Source organism: Dryobates pubescens, chromosome Z (assembly GCF_014839835.1).
Source record: "Dryobates pubescens isolate bDryPub1 chromosome Z, bDryPub1.pri, whole genome shotgun sequence".
Classification (NCBI taxonomy): Eukaryota; Metazoa; Chordata; class Aves; order Piciformes; family Picidae; genus Dryobates; species Dryobates pubescens.
Window position 1 is genome coordinate 87,236,409 of NC_071657.1, and position 21,772 is coordinate 87,258,180.

General features: G+C 45.2%; 1 protein-coding gene across 5 annotated transcripts in view; it reads left to right on the forward strand.

The window, feature by feature from the left end:
- Positions 1 to 21,772, forward strand: part of UNC13B (unc-13 homolog B) — a 123,255-nt gene that overhangs the window by 43,353 nt on the left and 58,130 nt on the right. For all 5 annotated transcript variants that reach the window (XM_054178624.1, XM_054178623.1, XM_054178626.1 and 2 more), the window contains 5 exons: positions 10,048 to 10,217; positions 11,083 to 11,198; positions 12,974 to 13,137; positions 18,311 to 18,461; positions 19,559 to 19,627. In XM_054178624.1, coding sequence (XP_054034599.1) covers positions 10,048 to 10,217; positions 11,083 to 11,198; positions 12,974 to 13,137; positions 18,311 to 18,461; positions 19,559 to 19,627 — 670 coding nt within the window. The remainder of the gene's footprint in view (positions 1 to 10,047; positions 10,218 to 11,082; positions 11,199 to 12,973; positions 13,138 to 18,310; positions 18,462 to 19,558; positions 19,628 to 21,772) is intronic.

Here is a 21,772-nt window from a genome sequence, read left to right on the forward strand (position 1 = left end):
TTCCATTTTAAGTGCCATTTAGGTTGTTAGCCTGTGTCACCAAAGGCATATGCTCAGATTAATGACCAGTTCACAGGATGTTAGGGTTTGGAAGGGACCTCTGGAGATCTTCCAGTCCAACCCCCCTGCCAGAGCAGGACTGTAGAATCTAGCACAGGTCACGCAGGAACACATCCAGAGAAGGAGACTATGCAACCTCTCTGGGGAGCCTGTTTCAGTGCTCTGTGACCCTTATAGTAATAAAGTACCTCCTCATGTTGAGGTGGAGCATCCTGTGCTGCAGTTTACATCCACTGCCCCATGTCCTATCACTGGGTGCAAGTGGGAAGAGTCTGTGCCTTCCTTCTTGACACGGAGCTCGTGTATATTTATATAAATATATTAGATCCCCTCTCAGTCTTCTCCAGACTAAACAGCCCCAGGTCTCTCAGTCTCTCCTCATAAGGCAGTGCTCCAATCCCTTAATCATCCTTGTAACCCTCTGTTGGACTCTCTGAAGTAGATCCTTGTCCCTCTTGAACTGGGAAGCCCAGAACTGGATGCAGTGTTCCAGGTGAGGTCTCACCAGGGCAGAGTAAAATGGAAAGAGAACCTCCCTTGATCTGCTGGACCCACTCTTCTTAATGCACCCCAGGATACCATTGGCAATCTTGGCCACAAGGGCACATTGCTGTCCCATGGATAACTTGTCCATCAGGACTCCTAGGTCCTTCTCCACAGGGCTGCTCTATAGTAGGTCACCTCCCAGCCTGTACTGGTGCAGTTTATTATTCCTTCCCAGATGCAGGATGCTGCACCAGAGCAGAAAGTTTCCTTTTTACATCTCTAACCCAAGCCCCAGGGAGACAGCAGACTTTCCCTGTGGTCTGCAGATGTTCTTGGAACATACATATGTTGTCAAGGCAAGTGATTTGCAGGTCCTGTTTCTTTCTAAATATTACCTCTTTGTAAACTGACATCCTTAGCTGTAGGAAATGTGTTGTAGAAAGAATTTTGTAGCTTCACTAAAGTTTGAAGACCTATGGAATTATAATACCCTCTCCCTCGAAGTGTTCAAGGCCAGGCTGGATGGAGCTTTGAGCAATCTAGTCTACTGGAAAGTGTTCCTACCTGTGGGAGTGCACTTGGAGCTAGATGATCTTTAAGGTTCCTTCCAGCCCAAACCATGACTCTTTAGATAAGGGGTTCATATTTCTCCTCAGTTCAGAGTTTGGCATACTTGATGCAGAGACTCTGCATATGTGGGGTTTGGCAGGATGAAGCTTGATGGGGGACTCCACCCATTGCTGCAATACAGCAATGTTGTTCTGTGAGCATGCACTAAGGAAGGCCTACTTCCCTTGGATTTACAACCTATTCCCCATTAATATCCTGCACCTGGAGAGGAATAACCCCATGCACCAGTACAGGTTAGGAGTGGACTTGGGACTAGGAAAGCAACTCTGCAGAGGAGGATCTCTGGGGGTTAGAGTGGACAAGGTCACCAGGAGTGAACAATGTGCCCTTGTGAAGAAGATCTTGAACAGTATCCTGGTTTGCATTAAGAAGAGTGTGGCAAGCAGGTTAAGGCAGATTCTCCCCTGCTTCTACTCTACTCTTGAGAGGCTACACCTGAACTGTTGTGTCCTGTTCGGGCTCCCCAGTTCAAGAGGGGCAGGGAACTCCTGGAGAGAGTCCAATGAAGTGCCACAAGTTGGGGTCAAGAGGAGAGGACTAGGCAATAGGATGAGGGGCAACAAATAAGAAGACAGGAGGTATCATTTGAAATACAAGGAAAAAAACTACTTTCTTTTGAGGGTGATGGAGCACTGGAACAGGCTGTCTGGAGAGGTTGTGGACTGCTTGTCTGGAGACTTTCACAACCTGCCTGGGTGCATTCCTGTGTCTAGATCAGGATCTAGGCAAACTTGCTGTGGTGTGGGTCTTGTACTAGATGATCTCTGGAGCTCCCTTCCCACTCATACCTTTCTGTGATTCTGCAGTAATCCCTTGTTCCTTTCCTGGTGTTATGTGGAATAGGCTTACAGGTAGCCTCCTTAATTTGCCAGGTACAGCATTCCTAGAATCTTGCATTTGTAAAGGCTGAGGATTCATTTGAATGGGTTACAGTAGCAGACAGTGTTTAGGAGAGCAAACTTGACTACAGGACAGTTTCCATTTTGAAGAGAGTACTGGGCTCATTTGGAGGCTGCTAGTCCATACACTTCTGTGAGGAAGCACCCCAGCCCTTAATGACTCTGAGACTATAAGTTAGTGGATTCCAACAGGACATTGCTGGTTTTCTTGGCCGAGGCACAAGTGACTCATTCATTTTACAATAATGTCCCCTTGAAGATGTATCATAGAATGGTCCAGGCCAGATGATCCAAAGATCATCTAGTCCGACCTCCCTGCAGTCAGCAGGGACGCCCCCAGCTGGACCAGGCTGCCCAGGGCCTTGTTGAGCCTTACCTTGAGTATTTCCAGGGAAAGGTCCTCAACCACCTCCCTGGGCAACCTGTTGCAGTGTTCCACCACCTTCATAGTAAAAAAACTTCTTCCTGATATCCTGTCTAAATCTGCTTGTCTCTAGTTTGAAGCCACTGCCCCTTGTTCTATCACTGCAGGCCCTTGTAACAGTCTCTCTCCATCCTTCCTCTAGGCCCCCTTCAGGTACTGGAAGGCTGCTATTCGGTCTCTCTGGAGCCTCCTCTTCTCCAGGCTGAACAACCCCAGCTCCCTCAGCCTGTCCTTGTAGCAGAGGTGTTCCAACCCCCAGATCATTTTCATGGCCCTCCTCTGGACCCTCTCGGTGTATATCTGCTTGCAGCTGTGTCTGAAGCTTTGAGTGGTGGTTGTGAAATCACTTCCTGGAACAGATTACATTGTCGCTGAGCAGTTTGCCACAGGCACATTTATTCTTTCTCACTGCAGAAAAATAACTGAGTTAAATGCAGTTCCTCCTGCTAGTATGTAATCAGTATTTTACTAGAACGTGCAAAGCCCCACATGACATGCATTCCTGTTAATCCTCTGGCAATGGTGCTATTGCATAACTGGCTACCGGGCTGTCACCCAAAGGCCTCTGTTCTGTTCCACCATTTTGCTTTCAGCTGCCAAGCTTGTTATCCCTCAGCGCATTATGAGACCAAGCTGTGTGCAGCAGACATGCTGGAGGGAAGGGATGCCCTCCAGAGGGACCTTGACAGGCTGGAGAGGTGGGCCCATGGCAAACTCATGAAGTTCAGTGAGACAAACTGCCAGGTCCTGCATCTGGGTTGGGGCAATCCCAGGCACTGATATAAGGTGGGCAGTGACTGGCTTGAAAGCAGCCCTGACTTGGGGGTGCTGGTGGGTGAGAAGCTGAACATGAGCCACCAGTGTGCACTTGCAGCCTGGAAAGCCAATCATATCCTGGGCTGCATCAAGAGAAGCATATCCAGCAGGTCAAAGGAGGTGATTCTTCCCCTCTACTCCACTCTGGTGAGACCCCACCTGGAGTACTGCATCCAGGTCCGGAGCCCCTCTTACAAGAGGGATCTGGAGGTGCTGGAATGTGTCCAGAGAAGGGCCATGAGGATGATCAGGGGGCTGGAGCACCTCTCCTATGGAGACAGACTGAGAGAGTTGGGACTGTTCAGTCTGGAGAGTTGAAGGTGACCTTATTGTGGCATTCCAGTATCTGAAGGGGGGCCTGCAAGGAAGCTGGTGAAGGACTTTTTAGGGTTTTGGGTAGTGATAGGACTAGGGAAATGGGGAAAAAAGTAGAAATGGGTAGATTGAGATTGGATATCAGGAAGAAGGTCTTCACTGTGAGGGTGGTGAGACACTGGAACAAGTTGCCCAGGGAGGTGGTAGAAGCCCCATCCCTGAAGGTTTTTAAGGCCAGGCTGGATGTAGCTCTGAGCTAGTGTGAGGGGGGAAGGGGATGATCCTTGAGGTCCTGTCCAACCCTGACAATTCTATGATTCTATGATCAAGCTCAGCATCTTTCAGTTATCTCTGTGTTTATATGTGATTGTTTTAGAGCTGTATTTTAGAATTCCTCCTTCTGAAAGACCTCTGTGTTTGTAAATGCCACTGTAACACTGCACCCTCAGTCTCTCTTTTTATGATATGGCAGGAGCTATTGAGTTTATCTTACTTGCTTTATTTTCCAGTTGCTCCAGATGCTGCTGAAACTGGCACTCTGATAAAATTCTACATTTCCATGCTCAGTGACCAATGTGCAACAGAGTTGATGCCTTGTGGCAAGTTCCTGTTGGGAAGCTGAGTTAACATATCTAAGGATGTAATGCTCAGAATCACTTTATCAGCTCTTTGTGGTTAGGAGAGCCACACCATTAATTTGTCAGTCAGTGTTGTAGCATTGGGTAACAGGAAAATGATTGTACTTTTTCCTCTAATAAAAGAGCTTCATGCTAGTAAGAACAGAAAACTCATTTCTTTGTTCTTAAGGCAGCAACAGCTGCATCTTGGGGCATATTGTGCTGTCATGCTTGACTTCTGAGCTGCTAAGGATTTTAGCTTTGTTCTCTGCCACTCTGATTTTGCCTTTGGTGTTTTCTTCACTTTCCTTTTTTTTCTGCCTAATAGAGGAGACTTGGCATTGTTTAAAAATTAACTTGTGCTGGGAAGTTTTCCCTTTCATTCCCATTGAGGTTGGCAAGAACAGAGCTGCTAGTTGGACCCTACTGTGTCTCAACACTTCATTTGAACCACATCCAAATATTCCTGCCTTTTCATTTCCCGTAGACAACTTCTTTTCTGCTCCTTTTTTTGTGTTTTGCAGTAATTCTTCATGAGGTTTTCTCATACTTATTGCTACAATTGCCCCTTCTGGAAAATCACTGTTGTTTTGTTTTGTTTTGTTTTAAACCTTTGCTCCTCAGAAGCAAAACTTTCTTGCTAAAACAATCAGAAGGCTTAAATGGTATAATCTGTTTTCTACTGTGCACTTTCCCACCTCCTGCACTCTCATCTAGTATGTCTGCAAGCAACTGTGCACCCTTTCTTTCACCACTATTGCATAAAATGTCCCCTGCTCTGTGAAACTTTGCAGAAGTGAAACTTCTTTGAACCACAAATACTTTTTTTTTCCCCTTAATATCAAAACACTACAAACTACTTAATCCTTGTCTCGACTAACCTGCTTTTAAATCTGCAAAATATTGTTGCTTCCTGTTCTTTCTCACTTCCATTATTTGTTCTTGCTACACCTCCTTGCTGCTTTTTGTCTTTATTAGCCTGTCAGCTCTGCAGAGCTGTCTGCTATGGGAGCTGCCAAGCACAGTGGAATCCTGGATGCATTTGGGGCTGCTGGGCTGTCCTGTTCTTCAAGCAGAAAATAGAAGAGAACAACATAATTTAAGGAAATGTTTCTATGTCAAATGGGCATGTGGAGGTTAACTAACAGTCCTGGAAATATTGTTGGTAGAAGCAGTAGATTACTAGCAAATTCAGCACAGATGCCATTGGCTTTTTTGCTTCAGAGCATGAGTTGTTGGCTCAAAAGCAGTGTTCTGGTCCTTTTTAGACATTTCCCCTTTTTCTTTCTGTCTGCTTTTTGGAGGAGACAAAACACATGCAGTACTCCAGCCCAGAGCCCTGACATCATCTGAACTGATTTAAGTCAAAGTTTACAGATGGGCAGACATCTTGGAACTAAGAATCCCTTTCTACAATTTATTGGTGAAATCTGGAACTAGATTGGAAGGATACAAACTGCTAACTTCCTTGTGGGAAGCACCATAGTGCCAATTCAGCAGCTGCCTGGTCTGTTTAAACACCAATATACAAATTAGTGCATGTGTGTGTATACAACACTCTTGTGTGCAGATCAGAATTAACTACAGCTTTTCCCCTCATCCCAGTTGCTAGCAGGGCAAGGGAAGAGGCCAGAGAATTGACAGTCCAGGGGATGCATGGTAGGAACTGGTGGTTTGGGTAAAGCCAAACCCAAAGGGAAATGTGGCAGAGGAGATGGAGGTAAAGACTGAGACAGGAAGTCAGTAGAACCCAGCTCAGCTGCTTCCACTGCTTCTGCAGCCACTAGCTTTGGGCAGAAAAACTTTCTGGAAAGAAATTAATGATTAATTTGATCTTAATTTTTCTTCAGGCGTTGGTGTGCTGTGCTTCGAAGATGGTATTTTATTTGGTAGCTTGAAGGGTAAATGTAAGTTCTTTATAAAAGTGGCACTACTGTAAACATCAGGACAATATGGATACAGAAAAAAGAGACCATTTGTGTACAAAGGGAACCTGCTTTCCATTCTCTTTAAATCCCATTCTGAAATGGGATTTAAAGCATTTGGTAGTTTCTCCTTTGCAATAGGGTCACAGTGTTTGTGCATCTTCTTGGGAAACCTGTGGGAGTTCAGCTGTGGGAGACTGGATGGACGTGTATGTGCACACAGTGAAATCAAACGTCACAAAAATGTAGCAAGAAGTGGGGCAGGCATCTTGAGAAATGTGACAGCTCATAGTGAAGGGGGAAGTTTTTAGCAGTTTTTAGAGTTTGTTAGCCACAGTCTTCTGGAGTCATGGTGCTCACAAATTGGAAGCTGTTTCTCAGTTGGAAAGCCTTTTAGCAGTCAATAAGCCCAAGTCCTCCCGGATTCATGGTTCTGTTTTGGGGTGCTCTCTGGAAGGTGAACTGGTGTTGACACAACTGTTCTGCTTCCCTGAAGGCAAGGTATTTTGGCTCCTAGAGACTTAGGTGACATTTTATGGGTAAGCCACCAACCCAAGAATTTCATCTGCTGTGAGAGAACAATAAGGTTCATTCTCTGACATGGCAGAAGTGTGAGGAATGTGGATTGAGCAGTCTCTTGAAAACAGCTGAGAGCTGTGGTAATATAGAAGCTTCAGTAGCTCAGTAAATGCTACCGGAAAGTTTTATGTAGCACTTAGCAGTGAGATATGATGGTATAGTCGAATGAAGGATGATTGCAAATCACTCCAGGAGGATGGGATGATGCTTGTGGGACTACCTAAGTTATATTTAGGTCTAAACAGTGAATGTTTTTCCTAAAGGAAAAAGCAAGTTTCTGATTACTGGTGGCAAAGAATAAAGATAAAAGAGATCCTGCCTGACCAACCTGATCTCCTTCTATGATCAGGTGACCCGCCTGGTGGATGTGGGGAGGCCTGTGGATGTAGTCTACCTGGACCTCAGCAAGGCCTTTGACACCGTTCCCCATAGCAAACTCCTGGCCAAGCTGTCAGCCCATGGCTTGGATGGGAGCACACTGAGATGGGTTAGGAACTGGCTGGAGGGCCGAGCCCAGAGAGTGGTAGTGAATGGTGCCACATCCAGCTGGCAGCCAGTCACCAGTGGTGTGCCCCAGGGATCAGTACTGGGCCCCTTGCTCTTTAACATCTTTATTGATGATCTGGACGAGGACATTGAGTCCATCATCAGTAAATTTGCTGACGACACCAAGCTGGGCGCAGGAGTTGATCTGCTGGAGGGTAGAGAGGCTCTGCAGAGGGACCTCGACAGGCTGGGCAGATGGGCAGAGTCCAACGGCATGAGATTTAACACATCCAAGTGCCGGGTTCTGCACATTGGCCACAGCAACCCCATGCAGAGCTACAGGCTGGGGTCAGAGTGGCTGGAGAGCAGTCAGGCTGAGAGGGACCTGGGGGTGCTGGTCGACGGTAGACTGAACATGAGCCTGCAGTGTGCCCAGGCAGCTAAGAGGGCCAATGGCATCCTGGCCTGCATCAGGAACAGTGTGGCCAGCAGGAGCAGGGAGGTCATTCTGCCCCTGTACACTGCACTGGTTAGGCCGCACCTTGAGTACTGTGTCCAGTTCTGGGCCCCTCAGTTTAGGAAGGATGTTGACTTGCTGGAACGAGTCCAGAGAAGAGCAACAAAGTTGGTGAGGGGTTTGGAACATAAGCCCTACGAGGAGAGGCTGAGGGAGCTGGGGTTGCTTAGCCTGGAGAAGAGGAGACTCAGGGGTGACCTTATTACTCTCTACAACTACCTGAAGGGAGGTTGTAGACAGACGGATGTTGGTCTCTTCTCCCAGGCAAGCAGTACCAGAACAAGAGGACACAGTCTCAGGCTGCGCCAGGGGAGATACAGGCTGGATGTTAGAAAAAAGTTCTATACAGAAAGAGTGATTGCCCATTGGAATGGGCTGCCTGGGGAGGTGGTGGAGTCACCATCACTGGAGGTTTTTAGGAGAAGACTTGACGGGGTACTTGGTGCTGTGGGTTAGTTGCTTGGGCGGAGTTGGATTGGTTGATGGGTTGGACGCGATGATCTTGAAGGTCTCTTCCAACCTGGTTTATTCTATGTATTCTATGTATGTATTCTAACTAGTGTGCCAAAAGTGAAGGTCTGAAGAAGTCCAGAATGAGCTTGCTGGTGCTTTGTAAATGACACTGTGCGCCAACCTGTGGTTTTAGGCACCCATGCACTTCTGAACACTGAACCTCTACAGTGCTGATTGGATGTACACCATGTCAGGAACAGAGGGTCTCTTTTATGAGCTTATGCTGTGTTGCTGGTAGATATGGCAATGTACTTGGAAAAATTTGAGAACTGCAAATTGTAGTAGTGCAAGATTTCCTTGCTTGTGAACGCTAGGTGCATGGTATTGTTAACAGAAAGCATCCTTGAAGTAGAGGAGTAGGAATGGGAGAATAAAAGTGGGAGAGAAACATTGAACCTTATTTCTTTTGAACTCTAAATGCATCTTTGATAGCGCAGCAAAGGCAGGGAGCAGTGGTGCACTATGTCTGTGATCAGAACTGCATGGAATTGACTCTGAGGTTCTTTGTCTAATTTCCAGCTGTTCCTACTAATTTTTCCAAATCAGTAGGAGCAGGGTAGCAGCCCTGGATCACAATGGTAGCAGTAAGAGCCCAAGTGATGTTTTTGGTAGTGAGCATGCAAATATCAGTCACTACTGCATTTTATTGACTGAGCTTAGCAGATCTCTTCTGACCCATTTCTTTCTTCTCCCTGTTGCTTAGCAACAGATGCAGCATGTTAATGTTTAAAAGGCTGGAAAACAGGCCTTCAGGAGAAGTTGCCTGTTTTCATAGGTCTTTTATCCTTGAGGGCAGACATTTATAGTGGTTATGGTGAGTAATCACCCTTGTCATGGTCTCATATGAGCATTCAGATTGCTTTATTGTATTGCGTGCCCTGTAAATGAGCAGAGCTCTTTTAATAAGGTTCTTCTACCCTCTTGGACGTCCAGCAGCCTATCTGAATGTAGAAAAGGTATCCAAACACCTAAAAAGAGGGAAAGGCTGCCAGTTCTGCCAGTGCTTTAAGCTGGAGAGTGCCAATTCAGTAAAGTGTCCAGAGCACAAAGTATCATCCTGAGCTGTGAGTAAGACACAGAATCAATTCTAGTAATTAAATACCAACTTTGTAACTACCGTATCTCACCCTTTTGTACCAGGTACAGGCAATGTACTACTTGTTTGTAACTGCCTTGAAATAAGAGAACCATCTCCACCTGAGTTGTCTTTTATTAGAAAACATCATGAAGGGTGTTTGTTACAGCGCTTGGCCATGATTTCCTGTATGCTGTGCATGCATGTACACAAGTAGCCTTTAACAGCTGAATAGATGATCGTTTATGGGGAGAGCTGTCAGGAACCAGTGAGACAGTCATAGATATTTTTCACACATATGCTGAGTTTACTAGCCTGGGTATCGCCAGGCTCTTGTGGGCTTCGCAGCAAAAGCAAGAACAATGAAGAGAATTGCCAAGTTACAGGGACTGTTGCTGAGAGTAATGACGAATCAGAGAGTCGCAGCCGCTTAGCAAGTCTGAAGATGGTGGTTGTGATCATTCCTTCAACATGCCTCTGAAGTGCAGTCTCTACTGTGTCACAGGAGCATTTGTTTAGGGTGCACCAAACACTTGTGCGGTTCCCCTTGGATGCTTCACTTTTAAGTAAGTAGGCATTTGTTAACATTGTGGTCATACATCCCGCTACTTCTGAACAGCTGTGTCAAGAGGAATGTGAAGCAGCTGGCATATAAATGTTGGCTACATTATGTGTTCTTTAAAACTATCTTTGACTTGTTTGTAGTGAGTGCCATAATTCTTCTGACCGGATCAAAGTGCGAGTATGGGATGAAGACGATGACATCAAGTCTCGTGTCAAGCAGAGACTGAAGCGCGAGTCGGATGATTTCCTGGGGCAGACAATCATTGAAGTCCGCACCCTGAGTGGAGAAATGGATGTGTGGTACAACCTTGGTGAGCAGGGCTTTGGGTTTGAAAACCTGTCATGTGTTAGTTTGGGAATGTTTGAAAGCACTTGGGTGAATCTGTACAGTTTGCAAGGGAAAACGCTCGTGTGGTTTCAAGGAGCAGGATGGTGCTGTGGAGCAGCTGTGAGGCTTTGGTTCTACTTAAAATGAAGAGGACAGTAACTTGTCAGGAGTGTAATGTGTTTTACCTGTAAGGCACTGAAAAGTACAAGGGTTAGATACCACCTGGATACACATTTCCTGTCCTGTGCCCTTTTTTTTTTTGGTGCCAGCACAAGCATTTTAACCAGTGTGTAAAACTGCAAGCGCAGTGCACTGGGCTGGGAAGTTCTTGAGACCTTTCCTAGTAAACAAAGATGCAATGTTGTAGAAAGTACTGGCAACAAGTAACCAGGTGTTGCTGAATTGACAGGCATTTTAATAATCCTAGGAAGTCCAAAATCATCTTGACAGGAGAACCAGCAGGTCCCAAGACCTCAGGACTATGGTGAAGTTAGGAACAATTTCCACATTGGTCAGTTGTGCTTTCAGAAAAGGGACCTGTCTTTAATTCAGGTGACTGAATTCAAGACCCTGTAGCACATTTGCTGTCAGGAAGGCTGTTTTATATATAGAATATGTAATCTAGTTCTGGCTAGATGTGTCATATTGAGAGTGTATTATGGCAGTTGTTTTGCTGATGTCTACTTAGTATTCAGTGTTCAGAAAGGGGAAAAAAAAAATGTCAGAAAACTGTGATCACAAGCTCAGCCCAAGTTTCCAGAAGTTTCTCTTCCAGTGTTGTCACCCCAAGATGGCTTCTGCTCTGAACATGAGCAGTGTATATGATTGCTGATGATTTTTCCCTCTAGAGAAGCGAACAGATAAGTCTGCAGTGTCTGGAGCTATTCGCCTGCAAATCAGTGTGGAGATCAAAGGCGAGGAGAAGGTGGCTCCATATCATATTCAGTACACTTGCCTTCATGAGGTAAGAAGTCATCACCATATTCCTTCTGTCTGTTGGAGAAACAATTTTCAGACCTTTCTTTCCTGGAAATGTTCCTGCTAGCCTTAGATGAGTTTTCTTCTCCCTGCCATGCAGGTCTAGCGGAAGCACACTGAATCATCAGACCCACATTTGTCAGGGAGGCAAAGAATGCTTTAGGCTGTCTCCTCTGTGCTGGTTGCGTCAATGTGTCCCACTGTCACAGCCATGCTACTGTCAGGCAGAGATCAAGCACTGGTCCTCAGAACCCTCTCCCAACTTCTAAGATGAAGCAACCTCTAAATTTCCTTCAGTGATGTTTTCAGCATGTACTGTGCCTATATATTTTTTAGAGAAGGCATGCTGCAATTCTTTGAGTGAATTCTGATCTGGAGAAGGCTTTGACTCTAGCTGTCAAGTGATGCAGATATGGGTGATATAAATTCTTCTGTGCTACTGAAGTGTTACGTAGCTGTGAACAGCTGTTGGAGAACCAAAGATATGCTTCAGTTACTGGGTCGTTGCCTGTCTCAGGGTAGACTGAGCTGGGCAGGCAGAAGTTGAGAGAAATCTAAAGATGTCTTGTGAGAAAGACTGAAGGGAAACCCCTGTCTCAGAGCAATTTATGTTGCCCAGTCTATCTAGTGGCACTCTAAGTGCCTAAGAGAGAGTAGTCAAAACCTCTTTCACCTGACATGCAATGGGGTTTAAAGAAACTCTGATGACAAAAGGACTGGTATATCACAGAAAGGAATGTTCAGCAATGGAAACAACAGATTTATCCAGATGCTGGGCTAGAGGGGCACTGTGGTGTCTTCTGGCATTACCAGTGAACAGACAGATGCAAAACTGAGGAAAACATCAGTAGGCATCTTTCAGCAGGCTACGTCGTGTCCTTCAATATGTATTCATTGTCTTTTAATTCAGTGGTGCCTCCTATTTGGTAAGCTGTTTCTTTTTTTCCCTTTCAAACATTTGTAACCACTTACTGTCCTTCTTTTTTATCAATTTGTCTCCATAAGACTCAACATTCTTTCATTTATGTATGAAACAATGAAGATCACTTACAGCTAGAATAATTTAATCAGGAAAAAAATAGTAGGATAAAGCAGAGTCCTCTGGCTCCTAATGACATCATTAGACTTTTGCATTCCTTACTACAGGGAGCCAGCTGTGTGAAAGGCTGATGGATCTGTTAGTGATATGAATTGGAGGATTACTGAGAAACTTACTGAACTGAACATGCAGTTTCTGTACAGCAATGATAGCTGAAAGCCTTTGCAGTGTTAGAAAATGTGAAAGAGTACATGGAGTAATAATGGCAGCATCGTAGTTATTAAGGGTAATCTTAAGGATGTGCTTTTCAGGAAGAAAATTATCTGTCTGGACTCTTCTGCTGTATAATAATAATTACATATCTGATACAGTGCTGTTACATCAGCTAGTTTAAATAGCTTGTCCATGTGAAGGCATTTCATTCTGAGGACAGAAATGTGTAGGTAGTCTGTGGTTTCACTGCATTGAAGCACTCAGCTGCATTATTCACATATCTGTTGGGTTAAGTTGTAGATATGCATGCAAATAACTCAACTAGCAGTGATTAAGAAGGAAATAAGGTAACAGATGAAAAGTACCTTGTGGATTGGGGGTTAAAAAAAAAAGGAAGGCAAAGAAATTTGTTAGTTTCACCTTTTCATTGGTTCTAAGCTCTTCAAGAAACTCATTTGCAGGCTTCAGCAGCCTCCCATACAGTGTCATTCCTCTTTTTTGTATTTCAGAACCTATTTCACCATCTCACAGATGTACAAGGGAATGGGGTGGTGAAGATCCCTGATGCCAAAGGAGATGATGCCTGGAAGGTTTATTTTGATGAGACAGCTCAAGAGATCGTGGATGAATTTGCAATGCGTTACGGCATTGAATCTATATACCAGGCCATGACGTAAGATGTGTTTTGTGTGGTCTTTATTGCAGATAATCGGTGTAACTGAGGAGACTCAGTGTTTAGAAGGTGAGGCGTATTGGTAATGGAAGTCTTAGCAGTGACAGTTGCTCCTTATGGGCCTTATTGAGAGCAGGAAGAGACTGTCTGTGTCTGAGTTACTGTTTTCCTCAGTGCCTCAGAAGTTAGTATGTGAGAAGTGCTGGAATTAAGCATCTGTCTGATCAGTTTGTCTGAACATCTTTAGAACTAATTCTAAGGAATTACATGAGCTTTGGTGTACTGTAAATGACCTTATTTTGTTGTTGATGACTGAGCAATTTTGGGTTAAGAGTCTGAAACCTCTGTTTGAGCACTCTTCTGTTAAAAAGATACTGCCCAAGGATCCTGCTGAAGATTTCTGATGATGTGAGAAGGGATAAGGTTTTGTGAAATTGTTTGTCCTACATGTCTTTTGTGGCAATTGGTACAGCCCTTTGAAGTCACTAATTTCCCAGGTACTGCTGAAGGCATTTATAGGAAGTCTGAGTAATAGAGACACATATTTGTCCTCTTTGGATCTAGGCTAATGCAATTCTTGATCTTCAAAGAGCCTTTTCCTTGTCACTGTATTTTTCAGTTGTATTTAGGATTAGCCATTTTTCCTCTTAAAAGTCTAGTAGTGCTATATGTAGCTCATTTCTTACTTCAAGTGTAATATTAAATACTGCAGACAAAAGAACTTTTTTCATATTAGAAACTGGAAGTTTTGAAGTCTGGATCCCTCCGTAAGTTATAATCTGTACTCATGTCACCTTGCAAGAACCTTGTCTATTTACTGATTTAAGCCAAAATGGAAAATAATTTGAAGGTACCTCCAGAGGTCTAGCACAGCTTGTATCATGGCTAATTTAAAGTTGGACCACGCTGCTCAGGGCCTCTTTCAGTTTGTTGGAAATTTCCAAGGATGGAGATCACCACCTCTCTGGGCTTGTGTCCTCAGGCTGTGTTACACTGGGGAAGAATATCCTCAATGAAATCCAGATTGGAAAGTCCTGCTTTGAATTTCCTGAGCTGTAACTGCTGCATGCTATGGCTAATCTTCTAGTCTTCTCTTTTAAAATCATTTTGGCCTGGCTCAGTCTTCTCCTTAACCCTTCCCTCTCTTCTAAGTAGTCAAGACATTGATTAGTTCTCCACTGTTCACGCCTTCTGTTCTTCCAACTAAACAAAGGCATTTTGTGCTTGTATCTTTATTTACCAAGTGCCTGAATGACCAATTGGTGCTCAGATATCATATAATAAGGAAGTTAACATTGAGGCATCAGTATCGTGTAGATTGACTATCACAGAAGCTAATGGCTGTGGTTGATACTGTGATACTGTGATGAGTCAGAGGGACAGAACACCTGAGAGGGATCCCTCAGAAGGCTGAAACACTGCTGGGATAAAGAAAGGCTGAGAGAGTTGGGTCTCTTCAGCCTAAACAAGAGAAGGCTTTAAGGAGACCTTATTGCAGGCTACCAGTACTTAAAAGGGCCTCTAAGAAAGATAGGAACAGTCTTTTTACTAAGACCTGTTACAACAGGATGAAGAGTAGTGGTTTTAGACTAAAAGAGGGCAGATTCAGGCTAGATACAAGGACAAAATATTTTGCTATGAGGATAGTGACCTGGCTGGAGGGCGAAGCCCAGAGAGTGGTGGTGAATGGTGCCACATCCAGCTGGCAGCCAGTCACTAGTGCTGTGCCCCAAGGATCAGTGCTAGGCCCCAAGCTCTTTAATATCTTCACTGATGATCTGGATGAGATCATGGAATCCATCATCAGTAAATTTGCAGATGACACCAAGCTGGGGGCAGGTTTTGATCTGCTAGAGGGTAGAGAGGCTCTGCAGAGGGACCTCAACAGGTTGGACAGATGGGCAGAATCTAACAACATGAGATTTAACACATCCAAGTGCCGGGTTCTGCACATTGTCCACAGCAACCCCAGGCAGTGCTACAGGCTGGGGTCAGAGTGGCTGGAGAGTGGCCAGGAAGAGAGGGACCTGGGGGTACTGGTTGATGGTAGAGTAGAATAGAATATAATAGACCAGGTTGGAAGAGACCTTCAAGATCATCGCATCCAACCTATCATCCAACACCACCTAATCAACCAAACCATGCAACCAGGCACCCTATCAAGTCTCCTCCTGAACACTCCAATGATGGTGACTCCACCACCTCCCCAGGCAGCCCATTCCAATGGGCAATCACTCTCTCTGTGTAGAACTTCTTCCTGACCTCCAGCCTAAAACTTCCCTGGTGCAGCTTGAGACTGTGTCCTCTTGTTCTGGCGCTGGTTGCCTGGGAGAAGAGACCAACCCCCACCTGTCTACCCCCTTAAGGTAGTTGTAGAGAGCAATAAGGTCACCCCTGAGTCTCCTCCTCTCCAGGCTAAGCAACCCCAGCTCCCTCAGTCTCTCCTCACAGGGCTTGTGTTCCAAACCCCTCCCCAACTTTGTTGCCCTTCTCTGGACACGTGTTAGGCTGAACATGAGCCTGCAGTGTGGCCAGGCGGCCAAGAAGGCCAATGGCATCCTGGCCTGTATCAGGAACAGTGTGGCCAGCAGGAGCAGGGAGGTCATTCTGCCCCTGGACTCAGCACTGGTTAGGCCACACCTCGAGTACTGTGTCCAGTTCTGGGTCCCTCAGTTTAGGAAGGAGGTTGACTTGCTGGAGCATGTCCAGAGAAGGGCAACAAAGCTGGGGAGGGTTTTGGAACACAGCCCTGTGAGGAGAGGCTGAGGGAGCTGGGGTTGCTTAGCCTGGAGAAGAGGAGACTCGGGGGAGACCTCATTGCTCTCTACAACTATCTGAAGGGAGGTTGTGGATAGGCAGAGGTTGGTCTCTTCTCCCACGTAACCAGTACCAGAACAAGAGGACACAGTCTCAAGCTGTGCCAGGGGATGTTCAGACTGGATGTTAGGAAGAAATTCTTCACAGAGAGAGTGATTCCAACCTGATCTCCTTCTATGATCAGGTGACCCGTCTGGTGGACGTGGAGAGGCCTGTGGATGTGGTCTACTGGACTTCAGCAAGGCCTTTGACACTGTCCCTCACAGCAAACTGCTGTCTAAGCTGTCAGCTTGTGGCTTGGACAGCAGCACTCTGTGCTGGGTTAGGAACTGGCTGGAGGGCCAAGCCCAGAGAGTGGTGGTGAATTGTGCCACATCCAGCTGGCAGCCAGTCACTAGTGGTGTGCTCCAGGGATCAGTGCTGGCCCCCATCCTCTTTAACATCTTCACTGATGATCTGGATGAGGGGGTTGAGTCAGTCATCAGGAAATTTGCAAATGACACTAAGTTAGGAGCAGATGTTGGTCAGTTAGAAGGTAGAAGGGCTCTGCAGAGGGACCTCGACTGACTGGACAGATGGCTGGAGTCCACGGGATGTCATTTAACAAGTCCAAGGGCCAGGTGCTGCACTTTGGCCACAGCAACCCCATGCAGTGCTACAGGCTGGGGTCAGAGTGGCTGGAGAGCTGCCAAACAGAGAGGGACCTGGGGGTGCTGATTGACACCCGCCTGAATGTGAGCCAGCAGTGTGCCCAGTGTGTGGCATCCTGGCCTGCATTAGGAATAGTGTGGCCAGCAGGAGCAGGGAGGTCATTGTGCCCCTGGACTCTGCATTGGTTAGGCCACACCTTGAGTCCTGTGTCCAGTTCTGGGCCCCTCAGTTTAAGAAGGACATCGAGACACTTGAATGTGTCCAGAGAAGGGCAACAAGGCTGGGGAGATACCTTGAGCACAAGCCCCATGAGGAGAGGCTGAGGGAGCTGGGATTGTTTAGCCAGGAGAAGAGGAGGCTCAGGGGTGACCTTATTGCTCTCTACAACTACCTGAAGGGAGGTTGTAGCCAGGAAGGGGTTGGTCTCTTCTCCCAGGCAACCAGCACCAGAACCAGGGGACACAGTCTCAAGCTGCCCCAGGGGAAGTTTAGGCTGTAGGTGAGGAGAAAGTTCTTCACTGAGAGAGTAATTAGTCATTGGAATGTGCTGCCCAGGGAGGTGGTGGGGTCACCATCCCTGGAGGTGTTTAGGAGGAGACTTGATAGGGTGCTTGGTTGCATGGTTTAGTTGATTAGGTGGTGTTGGATGATAGGTTGGATGTGATGACCTTGAAGGTCTCTTCCAACCTGGTTTGTTCTGTTCTGTTCTATTCTATTCTATTGAAAACAGGTTGCCCAGGCAGGTGGTAGAAGCCCCATATGTGGAAACCTTCAAGGTTAGGTTGGACAGGGCTCTGAACAACCTAGTTGAGTTGAAGATATCTCAGCTTATTGCAGGGGGGGTTGGACAAGATGACCTTTAAAATGTACCCTCCACCGAATCCGTTCTATGATTTTATGAGTCCCTTGGGGAGAAAGCTACATTTAGAAAATAATTTCCAAATTTAGTTTGGGAGCTTAGTGAGGATTCTGCTTAAAGATGGCCCAACACTCCTGTCTGTTGAAATGAACTTTACTTGCCATGTCCCATAAAATCAGACCTCTTAAACTCTGGTTTATTTTTTTTCCCTTAGGTCTAACAGATTTTCCTTGATTGTTTAATCATGTCACAAGCCATGTCACTTCTGGCACAATATTGAGAATTCCTGCAGGAGGGCTTCTTGCACTCCAGTGAGAGCAGTGAAATGCGAAAATGCAAATGATTGTGTGTGCTTCCTGCAGGCAGGAAGGGTTAGCCCCAAGGTATCACATATCAGTGCAGCACAGAAATGCCAGTGTGTGATCTCGCTGCGTTTGAATGCTTTCCAATTGCTGCTGCCTCGTGTCACCTCGAAACCTGTAACTGGCTGCAGTCCCAACAAATTATGTAGATTTTCTTGTGTCAGGCTTGGTTTTAGAAGCTAGCATCAGGACCCAGGGTATCATCTAAGTCACAAACTGTTGGCAACAAATAGCTGAAAAGCTGTATTACGATCTGGAAAGGGCTGTGGTGAAGAGACTCCTCTGTTCTTGAGCGGGTCTACTGTCTAGATGGCATATGTCCGAAAAAGCTCTGAGATGCTGGAGATTTACAGAAAGATAGGAAACACAACCTTCATCTGCTCATGGTGCCAGCCAGAGTAAGGGAGGGGGTTGTTAAAGGGATAGAATCAATGAGTGCTGCATGAAAGAGATCAGGATGGCTTACAGAACTGTCCTTTTGCAGGCATTTTGCATGTCTCTCCTCCAAATACATGTGCCCAGGAGTGCCAGCTGTGATGAGCACCTTACTTGCCAATATCAATGCTTACTACGCGCACACCACTGCCTCCACAAACGTGTCTGCTTCGGACCGCTTTGCAGCCTCCAATTTTGGGGTATGTTTATGTATTTGGTGAGCTTACAGTTGGACTGCTGTAGTTTTCCTGCAGTACTCCTGCCTTTCAACCAACAACTTATTGTCTTTAAGGAGCATGAAATCCGTGAGTAGCTGCAAGCTGCGGGGCTTGCAAGACAAGACAGGACAAAGAGCACAATTTTGTTGTTGTCATTATCACGCATTTTGGATATTAATCAGCCTAATGCATTGTGATGTTTATTCGTTGCGTTCACATTACACTGGAGCACAGATGGTGTGGAACGAGCAAATAATAATAAACTCTGTGTGGAGATGCTGTTGATAAAATACACCGTACAAGGTGATTGTTTCAGAGCTTAATTTTTAAAAGCAGCAACTGCTTTAAGAAAAAAACCCCCACCAAACCCCCCCAAAAACCCCAACCCAACCAAACAACAGCAAACCTCCCTCCCCAAAATAAAATACCCACCCTCCCCCCCAAAAAACCCACACTCAAACAAGCAAACCAACCAAAAAAAAAGTCTTATCTCCTAATGGTTCAAATATGTTTTGCATAACGTGCAGTAGAGTTGAGCATGTGGGAAACGTGCTTGAAAAATCTTGTGCTTCCCATCAGACTGAAAGTTACAGACTCAGGAGCTGTTCACAATGCCAAATCAGTATCCAGTGGAGACACCTGGCCTTGAGGAGATAGTCACGAGAGGCCTATAATACCTGTCACTGATCTAATATCTTGGAGCTGTGTCATAGCTCTGCGTTAGACCCTTTTCTGCCTGTTCCTTTATTCATTTCTGAACAAAGATGTTCTCTTAAGTATAAGTTTGGTGCAAATTGCAGGCTAGAAATCAGAGTGGTTTTGTTCTGCCTCTACTTCAGAGTGATAATGCAGTATTCTTCTGACAATTTTAATGTTACACCGACTTTGAAAATAATTACTGGATAAGAGCAAATCCAAGAACTAAAAGAAATTACTCTCTGCGCAGTCCTGTGCGTCCGTATCGCTTCCTTCCAGTCTCCTGAGATCTGACACTAATTCCCTGATATCCTGCTGCTTACCCTGAGCACTGACTGGACAGTGGTGATATGTGATGTTTATTGGTGTTTTCTGCTTAACAGAAAGAACGGTTTGTGAAGCTTCTGGACCAGCTTCATAATTCACTTCGGATTGATCTCTCAATGTACAGGGTGAGTGAGAACAACCAGAATCCTTTCAGGCGCTCTGAAACACGTCGTTTGGATTTCTTCCGTGTTTCTAACCTTCTGGGTAGTTTGTGTCTTATGAACTTACCATGGCAAGACTGCTGCTTGAATACACTGCTTTGTTTTCCTTGTGGATTGAATTTAAACCGTTATTTTTTTTCTTCCATTATAATTTCCTCAACAGTTCTGAAATAATGTAAGGATTGTGACCTACGCTGATCTCTGATACTCACTCAGAAACGCAAACTGGATTGAATTAATTAATTGAGTCATTCTTGTCAGCCCCTTCAAGAATCATCTGCAAAGGGAAAACAGATTTGTTCTCCCCTTAGTAAATCAGACATCTTTTAGAAGACCTGCAGCCTTATTGTTGCTTAGTTTAGATTTGGTAAGCTCAAATCACTGTCCCTGATTCTGGACCTACAGGATGTGCTCACAGGTTAAGACACCCCCAACTTCAGCACCCTGGGAAGAGATGAGTTTCAGTGTTGACATTTGTCTGTCAGGCTTCCACAAATCTCTAGTTTCTGTCTTTGTTACTCCAGAGTCAGCATAGTCTTGTTGTGAGACTCTGCTTTTTCTTTTTTTAATTCCATACTGTATTGGTTTGAGTAGTGACTAATTCACTTGAAGTTTTAAAAATGGTGGCAAAATGTGAGCTTTGATTTTACTTATGTAGAAGTATCATAGAACCATGGACACTAGGGGTTGGAAGGGACCTCCAAAGATCATTGAGTCCAACCTCCCTGCAAAACAGGGCTGCTCAGGGCATGTCACACAGGAATGCATCCAGGCAGGTTTTGAATATCTCTAGAGAAGGAGACTCCACAAACTCTCTGGGCAGCCTGTTGCTGTGCTCTGTCACCTTCATCCTATCACTGGGTGTCACTGAAAAGAGGCTGGCTACATCCTCCTGACAGCCACCCTTCAGGTATTTGTAGGCATGAGTAAAGTGCCCTCTCAGCTTTCTCTTTTTCAGACTAACAGCCCCAGGTCTGTCAGTCTTTCCTTGTAATATAGATGCTCCAGTGCCTTAATCATCCTTGTAGCCCTCTATTGAACTCCCTCCAGTAGTTTCCTGTCCCTGTTCAACTGGGGAGCCGAGAACTGGACACAGTATTCCAGATACGGTCAAACTAGGGTAGAGTAGAGAGGGAAGAGAATCTTCCAAGATCCTTTTCTTCTTAGTGCATTTATCTGCAATACAGTAAAACATACAGAGGAGGGAAACATGAATGGATTAAGAGGAGAGGTGCAGTAGGAAGACACATAAAGAGGACAAAAGGAACATTGTGTAAAGACCTATTCTAAACCACCATGTGGCAGTAGGTGGTGATGACTTTTCTGTTTGCTTGGTCTTTAATAAAAGCTGGACAAGTTTTGGACAAACAGGTAAGATTATATGTGAAGGACCAGGATAGATTTGTGCATTTAAAATAATTCAGGTGTTACCTAATTGGCAGCATATTTAGAAAAATGGCTGAAGCAATTTGGGATCTTAAGTAGTAATGTTAAGATTCCTGCAGGGCAGGTTAATGCATGGAAGCAAAAGGTGTTAGTTCCCAGATTTCAAGGTAGGAGAAGGCAATTTACAACTTAAATTACCCAGACTATGCCTTCCTCTAAGTGAATGAAGATATTTGTAAGCACTTAAACTAATGAGTGACCTGCAGTGTGGATTTGTGGGGGGAAAAAAAGTGTTAAACCAGTGCCTGCTCCTTCCACGTCAGGGTGGCAGGTGAGGAGAAGAGAGGTGGAGCCCTCTCAAGAGTAGCTCCAAGTCACCCTCTGAGTAATTATTTTCAGAACTGTTTTATGAACACGTGCAGTTATTCTCTCTGTCAGTTGTTGGGGTTTTTTTGATTGGTTGCTAGCTGACATAGGCATAGAGGAGGTTGAATTGCAGCAGAGATAAAGTTATTTTTCCCTGATTATTATCCCTAACCAACACATCCATTCAGTCCTAAGCACTGAACCGGTGGTTTGTGTTTAACTCTTGACCCAGAGGAGCCTTTGATTTTGGTAAAAACCTCTGTGTGCCAGGGAGTCCCTGTGTAGACAACTTTAAAATGCAATTACAAGTTACTGTAAAGAGTATTAAATTGCTTGCAGTCATTAGCTGAACTGCAG